This window comes from Carcharhinus amblyrhynchos, chromosome 4, assembly GCF_965287045.1.
Source record: "Carcharhinus amblyrhynchos chromosome 4, sCarAmb.v2.hapA, whole genome shotgun sequence".
In the NCBI taxonomy this organism is placed as follows: domain Eukaryota; kingdom Metazoa; phylum Chordata; class Chondrichthyes; order Carcharhiniformes; family Carcharhinidae; genus Carcharhinus; species Carcharhinus amblyrhynchos.
The window spans coordinates 114,017,277-114,041,366 of NC_137327.1; the positions used below are offsets into that span (position 1 = coordinate 114,017,277).

Sequence of the window (24,090 nt, forward strand, 5' to 3'; positions counted from 1 at the left end):
CTTCACAAAATACACTTTCCCATCAACGTTGTAACACTCATTACTTCTGGGCTCATAGAACTTAATGCCCACATTTTTAATGCCAGAATTATTAAAACTGTTGCTGGTAAATATTTATTTATGTTTACAACAAGGCAAAGATAGATAAGGTTTGGTGACCTCTTAATGACTGAGAAGCAATACAAACTTAGCCTTAAGGATAGGTGGGTAGCGTATAGCTTTTTTGATAAGGAGTGCCGTCAATGCCTTTAAATCTACAAATCGCAAATAACACAATCAAGCAGGAAAGAAAAAAACATGAATCGATATCAGTAAGTTACATGATAAATGGGTATTTATAATAAAAATCAAAGAATCTTTTATTTTTCAAGTTACAACTATTTCACAATGGACTGGTCAGTTTGGCTTTCTGCTAATGCCTTAATAATATACATTTACTTAGCCTGGTGCAAAGCATGCAAATCCAGAAAAGTTGCTTGTATGGTTAAATTAACAAAATCATTGTAAAATGCAAAGGAAACATATTTCACACGTGCCATCAAGTACCAGAGGTTTCAGAGGAGTTGATTAGATTTCTGGAAGAATGCAAGAGGGATGTTCAAGAGAAGCATTCCAATTTTATAATTGTAAATGTTTGATATTGAGATTTGATTTATTGTCATATGTATTAGCATATAGTGTTGGTTCTTGTGTATGTGACCAGCAATTTCAGAATGTTTTGAAAGAGAAAATGCAGGAAAATTTAAGCAGGTCTGTAAGGAAAGAAAAGAGCTGACGTTTCGAGTCCAGACGACCCTTTGGCAAAGCTTTGCCAATAGGCTTTGGACAAAGGGCAATGGGCTTTGTCAAAGGGTCATCTGCGCTCAAAACATCAGCTCTTTCTCTCCTTATGCTCAGTAAAAAGTCTGACAACACCAGGTTTCAGTCCAACCGATTTATTTGATAGTAAATTCACTAGCTTTTGGGTTAGCCCCTTCGTCAGGTGAATGGAGATTACTGATTAGAATGCAAATCTTTACACCTAACCTGCTGTTCAAGTCTTAGTGGCTAACAACGTGTGTGGAAGGAGCACTGAGCACAGGTTAAAGAGATGTGTATTGTCTCAGTAATCTGTAAACTGTCTGTGCTTTATATGCTCTGTCTGAGGCCAGAACTCTCCATTTACCTGACGAAAGGGCTAACCCGAAAGCTAGTGAATTTACTATCAAATAAATCGGTTGGACTGAAACCTGGTGTTGTCAGACTTTTTACTGAGCATAAGGAGAGAAAGAGCTGATGTCCAACACTGGCATATCTCCACATCATGTCTCCTTATGCTGCCAGACCTACTGAGACGTTTCAGCATTTTCGCTTTTGGTTTCAGATTCCAGCATCTGCAATATTTTTTTTATTCAGAATGTTCAGGTTGCTTAATGCTACTCATCAAAACGCTGCAATAAAATCTTCATTCTATGCTGCAAAGCCATAAATTTCTCCCAACACAATTAGGTGTGCACTCATTCAGTTTTGTTCAATAAATATATGTGCACTTAATCTGAAATACTCTGAGCTGAAAAATAATGATTAATTAGAAGCAATTTCTCATTTGGCAGTACTGACAATCTGTAAACTTCAAAAGCAAATCATCTTCAACATTCAGCTCTGTTCTGCAACAATAAAAGCGGCAGCTGGACACTTGGCGTTTTTGAAATTAAAGGTGTCACAGTGACAAAAAATACCAATTCCATCACAGGCACACACCAGTGTTGAAGTTTAAGACGAACTGCAGCTCAAATGACGCAAGTCTACATTTCATTTTAAGCTGGCATTTTCAGTTTTTGCATAAATGGCACCACAAATTGCGTAATATTCAGTGAGTCAGACTGAGTTTAATGAGAACTTGACAAAAATAAATGACCCCACCAGGCTTAGAAAAAACAGATCATCCCACAATCAGGATTTATCACTCTCAAAAACCTGCATGGTCAGTGCTGCTCCCACAAGGCAACTGTCAACCATTTTGGATTTTGTACAGCAATACTAGGGAGGGGGTGGTTATCAGGGTAGAGGCTCCCTCCTAATTACACCTCCCAGCACTAAAATCCACTTTTTGTCATATTCCAGCAGCTGCAGAATTTTGCTTTAGTGTCAATCTATTTTGGCTGTTTGAAAAAAAAAGGCAACTTGTGATTCGTATAACTTTTTTTTCCCCAATTTGATTGAAATTCATGGGATGATGGAGTTGGCATTACTGGTCTTGGAAACTCTAATCGCCCCAATCCAAATCCATTAGGGAAACAAAATCTATATTTTTACTCCCTTACTGTAACCAGGTCTGTGGGTAGGATTCCTGATGACCAACTCCTTAACAGGAGTGGCTAAAGCTGATATCAAAACAAACAAACAAAAACAATGGGGGGGGGTTGGTCACATGCAAATCACATTTGTTTAATGAGCATACTAACTCAAAGGTAATGAGTGCTGCTGTTGGAAACGCTGGAAGCATGAAGGAATTTATGAAAAAGGCTGATATTAAAGGTTCAAGCTCAAATGATATAAATGTTGTTTAGTCTAGCACAAACTCATGGCAAGCAATACTCACAAAAATACTCCATTCGCTGTATTTTCCACTAAAGCTAAATACGAGTCAAGAAAGCATGCAGCCAGACCTGCTGAGTTTTTCCAGCATTTCCCAAGCAGAACTAGAGCACAGCGTGGGGGACGTTAAGTTGATCTTTCTCTACACTCTAGCTATAATTATAACATTACATTCTACACTCTCTCGTTTTCTTCTCTATGAACAGTATGCTTTGTCTGTATAGCGAGCAAGAAACAATTCTTTTCAGTACATGTTAAATGTAAGTGACAATAATAAATCAAATCAAACCTTGCATTGCCATTGCATGAAGGAACCAAAATCTACGATTACTGTTGGAGATTTTGCAAATAAGACATGTAAAGCATTCTTAACACATTCTGCTATTCAATATTTTAATGCTGGTATCCCAGTTTTTAGCTCAAGCTTATTTGCTAGCTTCAGTTGTGCATCAGAATTTAATTGCAAAGTTCAAAATCTGGTTACTGTACTGACCACATGGATCGTAGCTGCAAGAACAAAATACAAAGTGCCTGCTATTAAGCAGCAGAAACAAATGGTGCAAACTACACAGTTGTTTTGCATTTTTTACACTATTGAGCTGAGGAGATAAATTTTGGTGATCTAACACATCCATGGTAGGGCTGTATTGAGCAGTGTTGTGTCTATTTATGCAATTTTGCTTTCTTACGAATAAGCTAATAAATAACTCCAAGCAGCTATCCACATTCCTTTTATTCAGCCATAATCTCAAGAAACATGAGTACATGAAAAATAAATAGCTATTTTATAACTGTTTCCATAAAGCTTTCAGCTTTGAGGTTGGAGTATCATGGTTAGATTGGGAGCTGGAAGTTCACATTGACTTGAGCTTCTTTGGCCAGTGAAACAATTTCAGAAAGTTTTACAACCTGTTTGGGGAAAAGAAAATAATAATGATCACAGATTTCTACAAATGCAGATTGACAATACTAAGACCCACAACTTCCCAGGTCCCCAGCACTGCTTTTAGGGAGTACCCCAATGATGCGCTGGGGAATCCCTCCAGGAGGTTCCCATAGAAGGGTTTACCCAGCAATTACCCAAAAATATTAACTTTCTTCGGACAGCTGTATTGGGCTGAGAACCATCCTACAAAGTGATTTAAATTGCTAATTTTGGATGGTTCTGCCAGTTTTACCCCAACAGTTACTCTAAAAGAGGAAAAAAAATCCCTTCTAACTCCAGAATAAAAATCTAAACTCAAACCCAATCTCACAGGGGACCCATCATGCTCCCTATGGGTCTGAACCCCACCCCTACCACCCCACTCCGGCTTTGATTCCAACCCCACTATGCTATCCCTGGCCCAAACCCGTTCGCAGTCTGGCCCATCCCTCCTTTGCCCCCTTCAACTTCTCTTTCTGGCTCTGGTCAAAGACTTCTTCGTCGACCCCTACCCCAGCTCCTCTCCAACTCTGGGCTGTCCGTCTCCTCCGTTCCAAGATGCTCCAGAACCCCCTGATCTGCTCCAGGACATCTCCCCACAGCTCACCCTCACACATCCCACCCCCACCCCACCATAAGCCACTTACCAGTGAAAGTTACCTGCTCTCTCTCCCTTTAAACATCCCATTTACAGCAGCTACTGCTACTGCTGTAACTTCTGATATGTTTGCATTTAGACTTGGCATACAGATTATAATTCATGCTCATAGCTCTTCTTGGAAACTTCGTTGTTTGCATTAAAAAGAAAATAACTGCCACCACTGTCCCATTGCTAATGATAACTTATGATTTTATTTCATAGATTGAGAGAATAATACTGGATAGGAGGTAGTCATATGGCCCACTGTGCTTGTGTGTGCTTTTTGCTAGAGTTCACAGTTAATCTTCCTCACTTTTTTAAAAAAAGTAAAGTTTACTTATAAGTCACAAGTAGGCTAACATTCACACTGAAATGAAGTTACTGTGAAAATCTCCTAGTCGCCACATTCCGGAGCCTGTTCGGCACACTGAGGGAAAATTTAGAATAGTCAATGCACCCAACCTGCACATCTTTTGGTAGCACAGTGGTTCCAATGTGTAGTAACACATTAGTTAGCACTTCTGCCCCTCAGTGCCAGGGGCCCATTCGCAGCGAGCGAGGAGCGATGGGACCACGCGCAGCGAGAGAGGAGCGATGGGACCACGCGCAGCGAGCGAGGAGCGATGGGACCACGCGCAGCGAGCGAGGAGCGATGGGACCACGCGCAGCGAGAGAGGAGCGATGGGACCACGCGCAGCGAGCGAGGAGCGATGGGACCACGCGCAGCGAGCGAGGAGCGATGGGACCACGCGCAGCGAGCGAGGAGCGATGGGACCACGCGCAGCGAGCGAGGAGCGATGGGACCACGCGCAGCGAGCGAGGAGCGATGGGACCACGCGCAGCGAGAGAGGAGCGATGGGACCACGCGCAGCGAGAGAGGAGCGATGGGACCACGCGCAGCGAGAGAGGAGCGATGGGACCACGCGCAGCGAGAGAGGAGCGAATGGGACCACGCGCAGCGAGAGAGGAGCGAATGGGACCACGCGCAGCGAGAGAGGAGCGATGGGACCACGCGCAGCGAGAGAGGAGCGATGGGACCACGCGCAGCGAGAGAGGAGCGATGGGACCACGCGCAGCGAGAGAGGAGCGATGGGACCACGCGCAGCGAGCGAGGAGCGATGGGACCACGCGCAGCGAGAGAGGAGCGATGGGACCACGCGCAGCGAGAGAGGAGCGATGGGACCACGCGCAGCGAGAGAGGAGCGATGGGACCACGCGCAGCGAGAGAGGAGCGATGGGACCACGCGCAGCGAGAGAGGAGCGATGGGACCACGCGCAGCGAGAGAGGAGCATGGTGGTACGATTAGCGCTGCTGCCTCACAGCACCGGGGACCCGAATTTGATTCCCAGCTTGGGTACTGTGTGGAATTTGCATGTTCTCCCCATCTGTATTGGTTTCCTCCAGTGCTCCGGTTTCCTCCCATAGTCCAAAGATGTGTGGGCTAGGTGGATTGGCCATGCTAAATTGTCCTTTAGTGTCAGGGGGACTAGCTAGGGTAAATGCACAAAGTTATGGGGATAGCGCCTAAGTGGGATTGTGGTCTGTGCAGATGTAATGGACCAAATGGTCTCCTTCTGCACTGTGGGGATTCTATGATCTATCACAAGATCCAGCCTGCTACAGTCGTTCGCGTTTACACCAACACTAGAAGCTACAGATGATTCCAAAGGGGAATTTTACTCCAGCCTCGAACAATCTTTGACTTGAGTTCCAAAGGATGACAAGTTGATTCTTCTTAGTGACTTCAACACCAGAGTTGGAAAGGGCACAAGCTTCTAGAGATGTTCAATCGGCAGAGCGGTGGGTAGGGAAATCCAACACCAATGGTTCTATGCTCCTGACAAAATGCCTAGAAAATGGCATTATCATAAATATAATACCTTCTTCCATCATAGACATGTACTCATGGAATCACCCTCGCTCCAAGTTCTTGTACTTGCTCCACTGAATCATCCTTTGAGGGCCCACAAGTATGTACATATCACCCGCACATGACAGAAGCTTGCAAATGCTAGACAGACCCCTGTTTAATCCACTCTGTGATCAGAATGTAGCCCCAAAGCAGCGACAGAAACAGAAACAATACCTCAGGAAAATCAACACTAATGCACACAGAGACCCTGGTAAGGCAGTCCCAGTCAGCCAATGTCTCTCTGCCAACCCAACGACTACCGGTCACCTAGAGATGCTAAGGGTCCATAGCGCCTGGTCTGCCCTCACAATCTCCATAATCAGCACCTGTATAGAGGCTTGGTCACTCTACCAGGAAATGCAAAGGGAGGTTCAAGCGAGAATGACAGGAGATCCAGGAGTTGACAAGTCGCAATCCCAAGGCTTTTCTGTACCTGAAACAGCAACCCAACGCGAGCGCCAGGGAGCAGCTCTACAGACGGCTGGAGGCTGAGGTCCAGTGACAAATCCATAACCTATAGAACATGCAGGACATTCTTTAGTTGCACTGCTGTTAGCACTGCCACCTCACAATTTCAGGGGCCCAGATTCAATTTCTGTCTTGGATCAGTGTGTGTGGAGTCTGCATGTTCTCTGCATGGGTTTCCTCTGGATGCTCCAGTTTCCTTCTGCAGTCCAAAAAGATGTGCTGGTTTAGGTGCATTGGCCATGCTAAGTTCTCCCTCACTGTACCCGAACAGGCGCCAGAGTGTGGCGACGAGGGGATTTTCACACTAACTTCATTGTAGTGTTAATGTAAGCCTAATTGTGACAATAATAAACAAAATTTAAAACATGAGGTTTCTTTATCTCATAAGTTATCCTCAACTTCAAGGGACTACCTAAGAAGAGAAGACTACAGAACCTGCTTACATCACAACATCAAGACACTGTAGATCAGAACAGCTCCAGTGTATGAAACATTTCTTCATGCCGCCTCTGGTTTTTTTGTCAATCACCTTAAATGTTTGTGCTCTGCCCACTGATCGTTCTGACACTGGGAACAGTTTCTCCTTATTTACTCTATCCTTTAAAATATCTTTAAAATCCCCTCAGCCCATCAACAAACTTGACAGATTCAAGACATCAATATAACTGCTCAATCATGTTGTAAGCTGTGCAATACAGTAAGCGGTCATCAATTGTGATGTACGTTGTGGCAAAGGCTGTTGATGACTAGGATCAAGTGCAATCTGACGTCCGAGAAGGCAGCCAAATGAAAGCATTTTACTCACACAGCAAATAGCTTTTATTGTTCATTTTAAAAGCTTGTCCCACAGTCAACTGCTCCACAATAGCCTGTGACATTTTAGTTCCAATTAGTCATTACAGAGCAGTGAACTAAAGAAATACCATTAAGAAAATGAGGGGTAAAAAATCTAAATGCCACAATGAGAATTAGAATATAATTTTAAAAACATTTAGTAATTAACTTGTCCAGATGTGTAAATAAATTATTCAAGTCAGAATGAATTGGTGAGGTGATCTTGACACAGATATAGTACTTTTGCACATAAATAAATTACGTTTCTACCAGAATGCTCACTGTGTCACTAAGGGGACTTAGCAGTCTGAGAAAAGGTCATAAATAACAAGACCAAATTCTGCTTTCAGTCCAAACTAGTGCGAAGAAATAATTAATATACAGAACTTTAAAAATCCATTGTTTTTGCTGACTGTCTCAGTTTGAGTTTGTTTAAATTGTTCAGATTCTATAACCTGCTGGCAGAATCCTAGAGTTTTTCCACAAGATTTAACAAGATTCTGCTGAAGGGCTGAGTGTGTCGGTGAGTGGTTTAACTCTCAATGGGGGTAGGTTGGAGGAGGCACACATATATAGTTTTCCTGCCGATCTATCTATGCAGCATATTGCAGTCAATTACATATTTCAAAGTTCAATATTTGTGCAATGAACATTACCATTCGAGCGGCATCATCAAGGTCATCACAGGCAAGGATCTTCAAGGTGCTCGCAGCAATTATTGCTTTTGCGTCATCAACACGTGTGCCTGAATAACAAAGAACCCAATAAAATACAACCTTTTAATAAACAAACAATAGAGTCATGAAATAAAATTCTCTATTCTCTACTGGCTCCAAGACATTGTAGTCCACCATTCTTCTCATTTCTCTACACTATCCAGGGACATACTGTCATGGCACAGAGTCACTGGTGGCCAAGAACTCCATTAGAAAGTTGCCAGTTCCACCTATGACTTGGCCACATCACTATATTGATCAATTATTAATTCAGCTAACCACAAGCATAAAGATTCTTTCCACTATGCAGAGAGAATATAGAAGGAACAAAAAGCAATAAATGGTCCAGGGTACAAAACCAGAGGATTGGTGCGATTACTCATTTCTCAAATCCTGCAGCCATATGGAGATGCGATATAACTAGAGTTATAGAAGTTTACAGCATGGACACAGGCCTTTGGCCCAACTTGTCCATGCCATCCCTTTTTTTCAGACAACAGCAATCTTTTTAAAATTACTTTCTATGTTCATGCTTAATCATTTTTAGTTTCAAGCTGAACTTGAACTCGAACTCCAGCAAGACTTACTTCACTTGTGGAGCTGGTTGAATAGTTGAATTGGATTAAGGAATGACTACGTATACAGCAGACTGTGGAATATTTTTGTTAATATGCATTAAATTTCTTTTGATCTTTCAGTATAATCTTTTTCCATGCCTTCAGGATCTTTGACTTAATTTATAGCAACATTAGAGAGTGGCAAGCACTGCAGGTGTCCAGCAATAGAAATGTCTTCCTCGATCGCTATCCACGTACGTGGTTCTGGAGGTCCACTAAAACACCAGTGCACCATTACTTCAAAAGAGAAGAAATAAACTAAGTAATTATACACCATTCAGCCTAACCTCGCCGGGAGCAAATTATTGGAAAGAATTCTGAGGGCCAATATGAATCCTTATCTACAAACACACAGATTGATCAAGGACAATCAGCATAGATTTGTTACATCTGGCTGAATGGTGTATACAAGGAGGTAATATGGAGGATTGATATGGGTTTTAGCAAGGCTTTTGACTAGGTCCCACATAGTAAAAACCATGGAATCCAGGGGAAATGATCAGTTAGATCCAAAATTGGCTTAGTGGCATCAAAAATAGAAGATAATGTCAACAAGTAGTTTTGTAAGTAAAAGGCAATTTCCAGAAGGGTCCGCAGGGTTCAATACTAGATTTTTGTTTTTCATGGTATAAATTCAATGATTTAGTATTAAATGTAGGAGTCACAATTAAGACCATGGATTTGATGCAGTGATTGGTTATGTCTTTGATAGTGAGGAAGAAAGCTATGGACTCCATGGAAATATCAATGGACTAGTCTGGTGGCCAGAAAAGTGACAAGTAAATTCAATCAAGAGCAGTGTGAGATAATGCATTTACATAGAACAAACAAAGCAAAGGAATACATAACAAATGGAAGGTGTTAAAGGAAGGCGAGACAACCTTGAAGTGCATCTCTACAAATCACTAAAGGTAGTGGGACAGGTGGATAACAGGAGTAAGGTGGCATACCATTACAGGATACTTACAGGAGAATTTCACAGTGACTTTGTTGCAGTGTTAATGTAAGCCTATTTGTGACTAATAAATAAACTTTACCTTCAGTGGCAGAGGCCAAAAATTTCAGAATAGTGAAGTTATGCTAAAATTGTATAAAATACAAGGTAGGCTGCAGCTTGAGTACAATTCTAGTCACAGCAGTAAAGGAAGGATGTGATTGCTGTGTTGAAGAGGATACAGAAGAGATTTACGAGCATGTTGCCAGGAATGGAGAATTTCAGCAATAAGGAAAAACTGAATCATTGGGGATTGTTTTCGTTGGAACAGAGAACGTTGAAGGGAGATTTAAATCAGGTGTATATGATTATGAAGGACTGAATTTAAATGGATAGAAGGGACTTATTTCCCTTAGCAGAGGGGTCAATATCCAGAGTACAGCAATTTGAAGTAATGAGCAGCAAGATTAGAGGAGAGCTAAGCAGAAATATTTTCACCCACAGGGGGGCTGGGCCTGGAATTCAAGGTCTGAATAGGTGAGAGAAGCAGAAACATTCATCACATTTTAAAAAAACGTACATGCATTGGAAGTGCCGTGGTCTACAATACAATGGATCAAAAGGTGCTAAGTGGTCAGGCTAGATAGTTTTTTATTGGCTAACACATGCATGAATGGTCTTTCTATGCTATTAATTTTCTGTTTCTAACTCAAGTTTAAAACTTGGATGACCTGTAATTAGGTAGATTTTTATTGGTAGAAGTTAAAGAGGATCTCATAGCCATGAATCAAAGCAGATAGAGCTCTGCAGAGTCTATTTTCTCTTGGCATGAATTGGATGTATTGATGTCAGGTAGAAATGATGCAAAGTAGTTTAGCATGAACAAGTCTCATAGGCCTCTGGAATGGGATCAATTACACAACTGAACTGGCCAGATTCCATTAAAAAAAATCCTCCCTGGTAGACACGTTTAACTTTCCATTATTATCTGAAACAAAGATAACCATGTGGCAGCCTAACATCTAAGGAAAAGTCTGGCCCTCAAAACTCAGGCAGTCTGCTATTTATACAATGTTGCAAAGAGAAGTTGAGGGGGGCAAAATAATGCAGATGCAGGAATCTGAGACAAAAGGAGAAAAATGCTGAAAAATCTCAGCAGGTTTGACAGGATCTGTAGAGAGAGATTAGAGCTAACATTGAGTCTAGATGACCCTTCATCACAGCTGAGAGTAAAGAGAGTCAGCGGAGATTTATATTATGAGGGTAGGGGAGGATGATGGAATTGGACAGAGGAAATGTAAATGAGCATGCAGAAGGCTGAGAAGGTGTTAAAAGTGTCCAAGAAGCGTCAGAATGGGTGGGGTGGGGTGGAAAGAAAAGCGATAAAATGGAGAATGAGGTGAAATGAAATAAATGGAAATGGGGTGGAGGGGAGAGTTCATGGTCTGAAGTGGGTGAACTCAGTGTTCAGTCTGGAAGGCTGTAAAGCGCCTAATCAGAGGGAGAGTGACCCAAGCCAGGAATCAAACCTGGATCCCTGGCGCTGTGAGGCAGCAGTGCTAACCACTGTGTCATTATGCCTCCCAACTTGGGTGGTGCCCTCTGGTTCTATTGTTCTGGCCTACATTATTTGGTTCTATTGTTCTGGCCTACATTATTTAGTCCCCTTAGGATTGCAGAAACAGTATTGTATCACTTCTCAGCCTTATCAGTTCCAATGAGAACATGCTCAATTTATACATTTGCTCTTCATGATTCAATTTTGCCATCCCCTCGACCATTCTGGTTGCCCACTTCTGCATCTTTTCAATAAACACAACATTTTGTTACAATGTGGAAACAGGAACGCACAAAATTTCTAGATCTGGTCACACCATTGATTTATAAAGTTGCAGCATTACTTGGCTATTTCAGTTCAATACTGACATTTTAGTACATCCTATAAACCTACATGCTTTGCTCACTGCCACAGAGCAAGTGTCCCAATAGCTTCAATTTATTCTTGAGCAGGACTTCCCCCACACACTGTCCCCCAACTCTTTCATTTTGCATGCTCATTGTTTTATTTCTCGTCCTCTGTTCCTGATGATATGCACCTTCCAACACTGAATTTTAACTGCCACCTTTCTGCCCAATTTTCAAGTAGTTTTAAATCCTCCTGCCATTTATCTTGCTCAGCTTCACATTCTATCACCCACATTAACTTTAAGTCACCTGAAAATGCAACCATAAATGATCCAAGCATCAAAATATTTAGGAGATTTTACACAAAGATCCCAATTGGGTGGTACAGTGGTTAGCGCTGCTGCCTCAAAGTGCAGAGACCCAGGTTCGATTCCTGGCTTGGGTCATTGTCTATCAGAATCTGCACATTCTCCCTGTGTTTACATGAGTTTCCTCCACGTGCTCCAGTTTCCTCCCACAGTTTGAAAGACATGCTGGTTAGGTGCACTGCCCATATCAAATTCTCCCTCAGTGTATCCGAACAGGAGCTGGAGTGTGACGACTAGGGGATTTTTCACAGTAACTTCATTGCAGTGTTAATGTAAGCCTATTTGTGACACTAATAAAATTAAACTTAAACTAAACAGAACATTTATTTTAGATTACAAAATATGAGCTAATATTCTCTATATGAAAGAGATTATGCTTCTTCAGAAATAATTACAGAACGTGCTTTACACTGTATGTTTTCACTGAAAAAAACCTTACATTTATGATTGCACTTCATTTGGTCCTCAAAACTTTCTAAAATGCGCTACAATTTTGCATGGTCTTAAAGAGCAAATCTAAAGTTTGAGAGACATCTATGTATCTGCACGACTTTAAGTGTTTCAGAATTATTTACCTGATACCTCAGTCTAATTATTCATCGATTACTTTCATTCTAATAGCTGCTACTCCGGTAATAAATGTGAATGTGGGACCATTCTGTTGTCAGTTGGTTTATTCTACATTATTTTTTCTTCACTTTTGTCCGAAAAAACAGCAAAGTTAATGGCTATATAGCCAGACACATACAATCAGAAAATTGATCAATGGCAAAAATATTCCAGAGTTTTAAAAACAATAATGCCTTAAGAATGATGATTAAAAACTGTAGACAGATCACTGTGATTACAAAAGTGAACATATACAGTGTCCCAACACAAAAAATAACCAAAATATTGGGCAAAACAGATAATCATCAATACACTCTGCCTTGCTGGGATTCTAAAGCCAGCACTGTGGAGATTGCCAGTAAGTTAAGGGAACTTAAGACAAATGTATTCTCTGGAGAAAATGATGCAAACTCCAAAGTTGTCAAACAAAACCAAGAAGGATATTTCTGAGTCACTGGTTTATACCACAACACGGGATTACGCATTTTAAAAAGGTTAACAAAATGACCCAGACAACCATGGCCTACTACCCTAACATTAATTAGCGAATAAATGATGGTATCCCTGTAGAGCAATAATTTACTCACAGCAGGCTTACAAATAGACGGAGAAGATTTTCCTAAACAAACCTCTGCAGAAATTAACCTTTTATGAATGACATCTGATTAAGGGAATTGGAAGGAAGTCATGAGTAGAATCCCACAAGAATCAATCCTTTGACTTTTACTGTTTCTAATCTGTAGAAGTGAGCTGTGTATCAAAATTCATTGCAAGGTAAAGACAATAGCAATAAGACTGATCATAATTTTAAGGGAAGTGCACGTGAGGAAATATTAATCAAACTCTATGCTATAGAAAGGATGCATGAAAAATAAATGGTGCATGCAGCGGCAACGTGGACTATTTCAAAGACTATCAAGAAAATAGGTCCTGAGGGCATGAATGGGAATTTAGTGGAAAAATAAAATTAGAATGGATTGAGAGGAAAACTTTTCCCATAATATAAATCTTTGGAATTGATCTACCAAAAAAAGAATTGATCAATGGTCGAGGGCAAGCTCACTGAAGTGGGGGTGAAGCTCCATGAGCTTTACAACCTAATGGATTTCATCCCTCTAAAATTCCTGCCACAGTCCTTTCTCCGGTCCAGATGCCAAAATATTCTTACACTTTCCCCTGGCCTCCAATCCATGAGACCCATCACTTGCCCTCCCTTAGGCCTGTGATGGCCAGGTTCCTAATTAATTATCGGAAACGTCTTAAACATTGACTTTACCTTTCATCAGATGTTGTTTCTTCACTTTCAAAACAGATAAAATACCTCTGTTTAAAAAGGTCACTCACAACCTTACCATCCTCTTAAACTACTGTGCATGTCCCCATCCCATTTCCTTTTTAAAGTCCTCAGTGTTACCTGTTAATGCTCAAATCCTCCTCACAGTATTGGTGCTAAATTGATCAAAGTAGCCAATATTCAAAACTGTCAACCCTTCTATCCATTCTGCTCAATGCACTAACCATCATCTACCTAATAGAAAAACTTCATCTCCCCCACAGTTCTATAGTAAATATATTTTCTATTACTTTATCTTCCTCATATATTGTCACAGTTCCTGCCAATTTCTGCTTGTTCCCATTTCTCCAGTGCAGTGACCAAATAGTGACAGTGCACATGAAATGTTCAAGACACATAGTAAGACTGTCAGTATCTGCACAGGGAAAAGAAGTGAATGCATCAGATGTAACTCCTCATTAAAAGTCTGGCACATACTGATAAGCAAGGGCTCGAAATTTACAGATATCCTCACCTTGCAATCGAACAACAATGGGAATTTTCATGTGCAGATCTGAAACAGCGGTGATAATTCCTTGGGCAATTATATCACAACGCATAATACCACCAAAAATGTTCACCAGAATCGCTTGAACCTGCAAGCAAAATAAATCATTGTGTAACTATCCAGCAGTGTTATTGACAAAAAGGCATCACAGTGAAGAAAGCCTTTTGATTTATGACTTTAAATAGTAAGTCTCTCCACAACACAATCTTAAGAAAACAAAAAAAGTAGTGGCGGCAGCTTCTCCATTAGTGAAATGCACAAATGTAGCCAAGTAAAACCACTGTCCAATTTATCTTTATGATTGTGGGACTAAACTTTTCTCGAATAATGGTACATTTCACTCAAACCATGTGTCCGTATAAAATTTAAATAGTAGTAAGATGAAGTTAGTTCTTGTCCAGCAGTTTGATTACAGTTAAAACTTCCTGCTTGTTTGTTTTATATGTTACACTGTTATGACAGGGGCGGCACAGTGGTAGCACTGTTGCCTCACAATGCCAGGGACCCAGGTTTGATTCCTGGCTTGGGTCACTATCTGTGTGGAGTTTGCACATTCTCCCAATGTCTGCATGGGTTTCTTTCCACACTCCAAAGATGTTTGGGTTAGGTGGACTGGCCAGGCTAAATTGCCCCTTAGTGTCAAGAGGACTAGCTAGAATAAATGTATAGGGTTATGGGGATAGGGCCAGGTGGGATTGTGGGTGGTGCAGACTCGATGGGCTGAATGGCCTACTTCTGCACTGTAGGATTCCATGATTCTATGATTCTTTGATGTGATAATTGAATTGCCACCAAGTTAAGAAAATTATTAAAACCATTAAACAACTTGAAGCAATATTCAGAAGAATGATAAAGTAACATTTAATAGGATGTCATTTTAACATGGAAAATACTACTAGATTACAGCTCATCAGGGCAAAGTGGTCACAAAGGTATTCTCAAATACCATTAAATCCACACTAGCAAGTAGGCTGCAGTTCCCAAACTAATTAAATAAATTGGACACAGATATAAATTGCTGCCTTTTCCTTCCATCAGAACTTGTGTACTTGCCAGCTGAGGGTGTATTGATTGGGCAATTAAAACACAAATTTCAACATGGAATGCTGTGACCGGATGAGGTTTCACAAAGCCAGACGCAGAACAAGAACTGGATAAAAGCAAATTACTGCGATGCTGAAATCTAAAACCAAGAGAGAAAATGCTGGAAAATCTCAGCCGATCTGGCAGCATCTGTAAGGAGAGAGGAGAGCTGACATTTCGAGTCCAGATGACCGTCTGTCAAAGCTAAAAGGAATTGAAAGTGGGAAATATTTATACTGTAGGATAAGGGAATGAAAGGTGAGTCATAGCCACAAAAACAAGGGGACAGGCTGTTAATGGCTGTCCATAGAGAGAATACAAGGTGTGAACAGCCAAATGGCAAAAGAAGCTGAAATCAGAGGGTAAACTGTGACAGATGAAGATGTTGGGGGGAGGGGGGAGATGGGCAGGAGAGAGGTAAGATTGAGAAAAGATAAGGAACAGGGGATAAAATAGCAAGAAAGAATGGGTGGGAGAAAACAAAAAATAAAGACAATAAAGAAGTAAAAGGAACAGTTAAAAATTAAATAAAATGAAAACAAAGGGGTCGAGGTGGGGTAGAGCAAATCATCTGAAGTTGTTGAATTCGATGTTGAGACTGGAAGGTTGTAAAGTGCCAGCTGGAAGATGAGATGCTGTTCCTCCAGTTTGCACGGAGCTTCACTGGAATATTGCAGCAGTCCAAGGACAGACATGTGGGCATGGAAGCAGGATTGTGTGTGGCAAGCAACAAGAAAGTCAAGGTCCTGACTGCGCACAGACTGAAGGTGCTCAGCAAAGCGATCACCCAGTCTATGTTTGGTCTCTCCAATATAAGGAGACCACACTGGGACTAGCGAATGCAACAAATCAAATTGAAAGGTTCAGATGAAATGCTGCTTAACTTGGAATGAGTGTTTAGGACGTTTGATGGTAAGCATGGAAGAGGTAAAGGGGCAGGTGTTACACCTTCTGCGATTGCATGGGAAGGTGGCATTGGTGATGGAAATAAGAACTTTTACTTGATCATTAAGAAGTCCTTTGATAGAGTACATTTGGAGAAACTCCTACTCCAGGAGATACAGTAACCAGAGGCTACTGTAGGTTTTAAGATAATTGTCTAAAGAATCAGAAGAGAGATGAGAAATTTTATTCTTTTTATGCAGTAAGTTGATGCGACTGCAAATGTGCTGCCTAAAAATGTGGAGCAAATGTAATCATAACTTGCAAAGTTATGATGTTTCAAAAAAAGGAAATAATTTGCAGGGGGATTGAAGAAAGTGCAGTTGACTGGATTGATCCTCCAAACAGTCAACTGGACATGATGGACCAAATGGCCACCTTTGATATTTCGAAGGTGCCTTTGTTTCAAGCTCAGAACATCCACCTTAACTGGACCAGGATGAAATTCTTACCTGAAGGCAATATTGCAAAGAGAGATTTGATGTTGTCCGATTATGGTGTGCGTTTGTACTACAGTATTTGAGCTAAAAGCTTATAAAAAGCCACTCCACTTGATTTTCATCTGTGGGAATTTGTAAGGGTGTATAAAATTTGAATTATGTATGAAACGAACAAGGGGAACTATAAAACTACCACAGCGGGCCAAGAAATCAAGAAGACAGCGTTACCTTTCTTGTGACATTATTCACCGCAGTATAACGCCATACCAATTTTTAAAAATCCAAGGAAATAATGCTGGAAGCCTCACTCAAATACTTACCAGGAGTTGGTGAAGAAAGGCCTCTGACAAGTCAAGAAAACACTGCTGAAAAATTCTATCTATCAGCTATTGTTCCTCTACATTTATTCCTCCAGGATATTCTTTCAGAACTTGTGATCCTCCCAGTTAGGTTACTCTCCCTAGCTCATCTGCTGCTGAAACTATACATTGAGTACACTTTGGACGGAACCCTCCATGCACTTGAGGTCAAATTCTGTTACTCCATCATTCTCACATCAAAGTGTGAGGTGGTCCACTTTGGTAGGAATAATGGTAGGAAGGACTATTACTTACGTGGCGAAAAACTGCAGCAGGCGACGGTGCAGAGGGACCTCGGGGTCCTTGTGCATGAGTCGCAAAAACCCAGCTTGCAGGTGCAGCAGGTGGTCAGGAAGGCGAATGGGATGCTGGCCTTCATAGCGAGGGGGATTGAATATAAAAGTAGGGAGGTCTTGCTGCAGCTGTATAGGGCATTGGTGAGGCCGCAGCTGGAGTACTGTGTGCAGTTTTGGGCGCCGCACCTGCGCAAGGATATTTTGGCCTTGGAGGGAGTGCAGAGGAGGTTTACTAGGCTGATACCGGAGTTGAGGGGGTTGAGCTATGAGGAGAGGCTGAATAAACTGGGCTTGTACTCGTTAGAGTTTAGAAGAATGAGGGGAGATCTCATTGAGACGTATAAGATGATGAATGGGATGGATAGGATAGAGGTGGAGAGACTCTTCCCGCTCAAAAAAGACAGTAGGACTAGGGGGCACAGCCTCAAGATAAAGGGGGGGCGGTTTAGAACAGAGTTGAGGAGGAACTTCTTCACTCAAAGGGTGGTGAATCTCTGGAATTCTCTGCCCGTTGAAGTGGTGGACGCTGCCTCGCTAAATATTTTTAAGACGCGGGTTGATGGGTTTTTGATAAGAGAGGGGATTAAGGGTTATGGGGAGAGGGCAGGAAGGTGGAACTGAGCCACGACAGATCAGCCATGATCTTATTGAATGGCGGGGCAGGCTCGAAGGGCTAGATGGCCTACTCCTGCTCCTATTTCTTATGTTCTTATGTTCTTTGCCTGCTGGTTTACACTGGCTCCCAGATAAGTAATGCCTCAGGGCAGAATTTCCCCAAAATCACAAAGTGTTGGATCAGGCAAGAAAAGTTGTGTGAAACTCACTAGCTTCACAGATATTTTTTCAAGCCTGATTTAACAGCACTCTGTGCAATTTCAAAGCGTGGGTAAGGGTCACATGGCCAGTGGTGGTGGTGGTGCGGAGGGGTGGGTGGGGGGAGGCATTGTGGCCTAAATTCGCAGCAAAACTGAGTTTTTAAGATTGGGGTGCCATTTTTAAATGGAGCCTTGATCTCAGTAACATTTAAGCCTGCACTCCCCCCGCCTATCATACATAAGGACTCTCCATCTCTGCCTTATGGTGGAGGGTTACTCATCCCAGCCAGAGCCATCTCCAGCATGGCCATCACAACTGCTTTGCATTTTTGAAAACCAATAGTGATTCATACTAGTGCAATGTCACACCACAGGAGGTGTGGGGGGATAGGTTACAGGAAGACACTACGGCATAAAGCCCTTTAATAATGTTAAAATTTATGTAAAATCATGAAGATCTGGTTCATGCCCTTTCTGGCTACAAATTTGATTACTTTTGCCATTGCAAAATCCCATTTTGGTCCTCTCATTAGATTTAGCAGCTCTAACAGTATTTGCACCTGCAGTGAACAGAGCCCCTATATCACACCCTCAATTTTAAAATTCTAATTGTTGCTTTGAAGTTCTTCCAAGGCTTCAATCTTCCATATCTCTGTAATCTCCTCCAGCTCTCCAACCCTCTGAGATATTTGTGACCCATCAATTCTGGCTTCTTGAGCATTGCTTGTTGAATTACTGCACCACTGGTGGCCACAACTTTAAACTACCAAAGCCCTAAGGGAACTCTCTCCCTGTTATACTGAGGCCTCTCCTCAATAATTACTCCACAATCAGGCATTAAGGAACTCAGCTCTTTTATTAGGTCTGATCACTCCACACTCCTAGCATAGACTGCCTACTCTGGGTGGATCCCAACAGCTCACCCCACAGCCAAGGTTACACGACACATTCCCTTAAAGTGGCTATGCCCCAACATACGTAGCGCTCCCTAAACCAATGATCCCTCTACGTGTCCCTGTCTACATCAACGGGGATGAAGTAGAAAAGAGTCGAGAGCTTCAAGTTTTTAGGTGTCCAGATCACCAACAACCTGTCCTGGTTCCTCCATGCTGACACTATAGTTAAGAAAGCCCACCAATGCTCCACTTTCTCAGAAGACTAAGGAAATTTGGCATCTCACCCCAACTTTTACAGATGTACCATAGAAAGCATTCTTTCTGATTGTATCACAGCTTGGATTGGCTCCTGCTCTGTCCAAGACTGCAAGGAACTACAGAAGGTCATGAATGTAGCCCAGTCCATCACGTAAACTAGCCTCCCATCCACTGACTCTCTCTACACTTCCCACTGCTTTGGAAAAGCAAAACAGAAAAATACTCCAGTAGCCAATTGGCCTTTGAAGGGAGGGGAGAGAGGGGTTGAGCCAGATGAAAGAAATGGGATCTGCAGAGCTGTATTTTAAAGCAAGACTCAACAGTGCCCTATTCAGTAGCTCTCAAGTATTTGGTACATTGCCCCAACATCTGTTTGTGGCTTAGTGCCAAATTTGACTCTGTAATGCTCCTGTGAAGCACCTTGAGACATTTTATTACATTAAAGGCATTTCATAAATACAAGGTGTTGCTATTGTCACACCTCCTCCTCCTCCCACTCAACGTTCTATCAATAGGAACAAGGAACTTGAATGATGGGTATGTTTCCTTAGCAACTAATTTAAGAAATGAAAGCTTCTCACCCTGGCAATGCTATATTCAATCAAAATGGATCAATGTGATTTCATCATGAATTTGTCTTCATCCACATTAACAATGTTAATTGAAATTGTCACAGAATGACAATTTCAAAACTAAATACCAACTCTGAAAACAAAGGTTTATTTTACAAAAATCCAATGGGTATTTTCCAATTATTAACCAAAAAAGAAAATGCTGGAAAATCTCAGCAGGTGTGGCAGTATCTGTAAGGAGAGAAAAGAGCTGATGCTTTGAGTCCAGATGATCCTTTGTCAAAGCTGCGACTTTTCAATTACTGACTTTAAGGAGATCCAGAAATGTTAAAAAGTTCAATTGCATGGATTCCGCATTTCATGGAATCATACACTGCAAATATATTTATATCTTTTGTGACTTTAGACATCATTAGTGATTGGGAGATAAATCTTGTTAAGAAATATTTTAAACCTGAAACTATTTTCTTGCTAAATTTAATCTGTCATCTGTCTCTGCCCGTTGAAGTGGTGGAGACTACCTCGCTAAATATATTTAAGACGCGGGTAGATAGGTTTTTGGTAGGCAAGGGGATTAACGGTTATGGGGAGAAAGCGGGAAAGTGGAACTGAGCCACTTCAGATCAGCCATGATCTTACTGAATGGCGGGGCAGGTTCGAAGGGCTAGATGGCCTACTCCTGCTCCTATTTCTTACGTTTATTTTATATTAATCTGAATGTATGCTCCTAAAATATATTTTTTATATATATATATTTATATGGGAGGGCAGCACAGTGGTTAGCACTGCTGCCTCCCAACATTAGGGACCCGGGTTTGATTCTTGGCTTGTCTGTGTGGAGTTTGCACATTCTCCCCATGTCTGTGTGGGTTTTCTTCAGGTACTCTGGTTTTCTCCACAGTCCAAAGACGTGCAGGTTGGGCAGATTGGCCATGCAAAATTCTCCCTCGATGTACGACAACAGTCACCGGAGTGTGACAACTAGGGGATTTTCACAACAACTTCATTGCAGTGTGAATGTAAGCCTACTTGTGACTAATAAATAAAATTTTTGAAAAGCATGCCTGCAAACTTGGCTTCAAACTCTGGTTCTGCCCATTTTTGGAAACATACTTGACCTAGACGTTTCTGCTCTCTCTCTTTCCCTTGATTTATTCGCCCCCAGATGGTGACACTTGATCAAGTTGATGCAGTCACTTCCATTCTTTTGGATTACATGACACTTAACATAAGAACATAAGAAATAGGAGCAGGAGTAGGCCATCTAGCCCTTCGAGCCTGCCCCGCCATTCAATAAGATCATGGCTGATCTGTCGCTGCTCAGTTCCACTTTCCCGCCCTCTCCCCATAACCCTTAATCCCCTCTCTTATCAAGAACCCATCAACCCGCTTCTTAAAAATATTTAGCGAGGCAGCCTCCACCACTTCAACGGGCAGAGAATTCCAGAGATTCACCACCCTTTGAGTGAAGAAGTTCCTCCTCAACTCCGTTCTAAACCGCCTCCCCTTTATCTTGAGGCTGTGCCCCCTAGTCCTACTGTCTTTTTTGAGTGGGAAGAGTCTCTCCACCTCTATCCTATCCATCCCATTCATCATCTTATACGTCTCAATGAGATCTCCCCTCATTCTCCTAAACTCTAACGAGTACAAGCCTAGTTTATTCAGCCTCTCCTCATAGCTCAACCCCCTCAACTCCGGTATCAGCCTAGTAAACCTCCTCTGCACTCCCTCCAAGGCCAAAATATCCTTGCGCAGGTACGGCGCCCAAAACTGCACACAGTACTCCAGCTGCGGCCTCACCAATGCCCTATACAGCTGCAGCAAGACCTCCCTACTTTTATATTCAATCCCCCTCGCTATGAAGGCCAGCATCCCATTCGCCTTCCTGACCACCTGCTGCACCTGCAAGCTGGGTTTTTGCGACTCATGCACAAGGACCCCGAGGTCCCTCTGCACCGTCGCCTGCTGCAGTTTTTCACCACGTAAGTAATAGTCCTTCCTACCATTCTTCCTACCAAAGTGGACCACCTCACACTTGCCAACATTAAATTCCATTTGCCATTTCCTGGCCCATTCGCCCAGCCTATCTAGAACCTTCTGCAGACTCTCCACACCCTCCGCACAATTTGCCTTTCCCCCAATCTTGGTGTCATCAGCAAATTTCGACACCCTAAACTCGGTTCCCTCCTCCAGATCATCTATATAAATGGTAAATAGCTGAGGCCCCAGCACCAACCCCTGGGGCACCCCACTAGTCACCAACCGCCAATCCGAATAGCACCCATTGACCCCCTAGGCAGTCAGGGTCCCATTCGGCCCACTGGATCTGCACTGACCACAATCCCACCCAGACCCTATCCCTATAACCCCATGCATTTGCCCAGCTAGCCCCCACCAACACTAAGGGACAATTTAGCATAGCTAATCCACCTAACTTGCACATCTGTGGGAGGAAACCAGAGCACCCAGCAGAAACCCACACAGATGTGGGGAAAATGTGCAAACACCACACAGACAGTGACCCAAGCCAGGATTTGAACCCAGTATCCTAGCGCTGAGAGTCAGCAGTACTAACAACTGTGTCACTGTACCACCCTTTTCTATCCAATTAGACCCAGGAATGGTGCTCTGTGCACACTGAGCAGCAAGCACTGCTTTAAAAAATACCCAGTCGCATTTTATGAACTCACTATACAATTTTGTTGTGCAGTACATAAGAACATGGTTTACTAAAGGAGTTTATTCATACAGTAATGCATATGTGAGGTAGTGAGTGGGGTTGGAAGGGGTATGGAGGTGAATAGGGTAAGGGTTAATGTGGCGGCATCCCTCACATTTAGCTGATGCAGAGATCTCAAGGACCCTGATTGCCTAGAAGTATCACGTAATCCAAAAGAATGGAAGTGAAGGCTTCAACTTGATCAACTGCCACCTTCTGGAGATAAATAAATCAAGAGAAAGAGACAGAGATCAGAAACATCGAGGTCAAGTAGATTTCCAAGAATGAGCAGAACCAAAGTTTGAAGCCAAGTTTGCAGGCACGCTTTTCTAAGGGGATATATATTCAGAAGAAGACAAAATGACGGATTAAATTTAGCCAGAAAATAATTTTAGGTTTGAAATATTACTTAACAAGATTTATCTTCCAATCACTAATGATGTCCAAAGTCACAAAAAATGTAAATAAATTCATAAGCAAATTCAAAAGTGAGCACACAAGGTCCTTAACAAAAATATCAGAGAAATACTTTCCTCAAATAAATTTTAATTTAGTTTAAATTACATATGCCTGCTATAGCAGCAAATATTGATCAAGCAACAATTTAACAGAAGGAAACGGAACAATAGCTGCTCAGTTCAATAATTCAAGATACAAGTAAGAGGTTGAATTTTTATGCTGCCTCATCATGTCCTCAGGATCTCCCAAAGTATTAGGGAGATATTTTATTGAGCACCATCTTCTTTGAAATTTACTTGCTTCTCAGCATCTTTTGGGAGACATTATAAATTCTCCATTGGAAGAAGTGGGGTTGGTGAATAAATGGCCTTTTTTCCCCCACATTGCCTTCAATTCTCATCCAACTACAAGTATTCTTCCCAGATTGGGACTGAATACATGACTGAAACATTGCACAAAGGGATTCACTTCACATCCAATCCAATCACACTTGACTTAATGGCTCTATGGTGTTTCTTAGTCCTTGTTTTGAACAGGATGTCTGTGGTTATAAATTGAAAGTTTATTTACTAGTCACAAGTAAGGCTCACATTAACACTGCAATGAAGTTTGTGTGGAATTCCCCTAGTCGCCTCAGTCCAGTGCCTGTTCGGGTCTATGCACCTCACCAGCACGTCATTCAGACTGTGGGAGGAAACTGGAGCACCTGGAGGAAACCCACACAGACATGGGGAGAATGCGCAAACTCCACACAGTCACCCAAGCTGGAATCGAACCACTGTGCCACCATGCCACCCTCTGAATAAGGGTCAGAATATGATCAAATCCATCTTTGAAGACAAAATCCCTTTAACTAGAACAAAACCAGTATCATCTTAACGAGACTTTATACCTTCATCAACAT

At 42.0% G+C, this 24,090-nt stretch overlaps 1 protein-coding gene across 1 annotated transcript in view; it reads right to left on the reverse strand.

Annotated features, from left to right (window-relative positions):
- Positions 1–3,295: 3,295 nt before the first annotated feature.
- Positions 3,296–24,090, reverse strand: part of LOC145342299 (succinate--CoA ligase [ADP-forming] subunit beta, mitochondrial-like) — a 106,920-nt gene continuing 86,125 nt past the window's right edge. The window contains exons 9-11 of the mRNA XM_080187756.1: positions 14,315–14,435; positions 8,014–8,102; positions 3,296–3,486 (exon numbers count right to left, since the gene is read on the reverse strand). Coding sequence (XP_080043882.1) covers positions 3,412–3,486; positions 8,014–8,102; positions 14,315–14,435 — 285 coding nt within the window. The 3' untranslated portion in view covers positions 3,296–3,411. The remainder of the gene's footprint in view (positions 3,487–8,013; positions 8,103–14,314; positions 14,436–24,090) is intronic.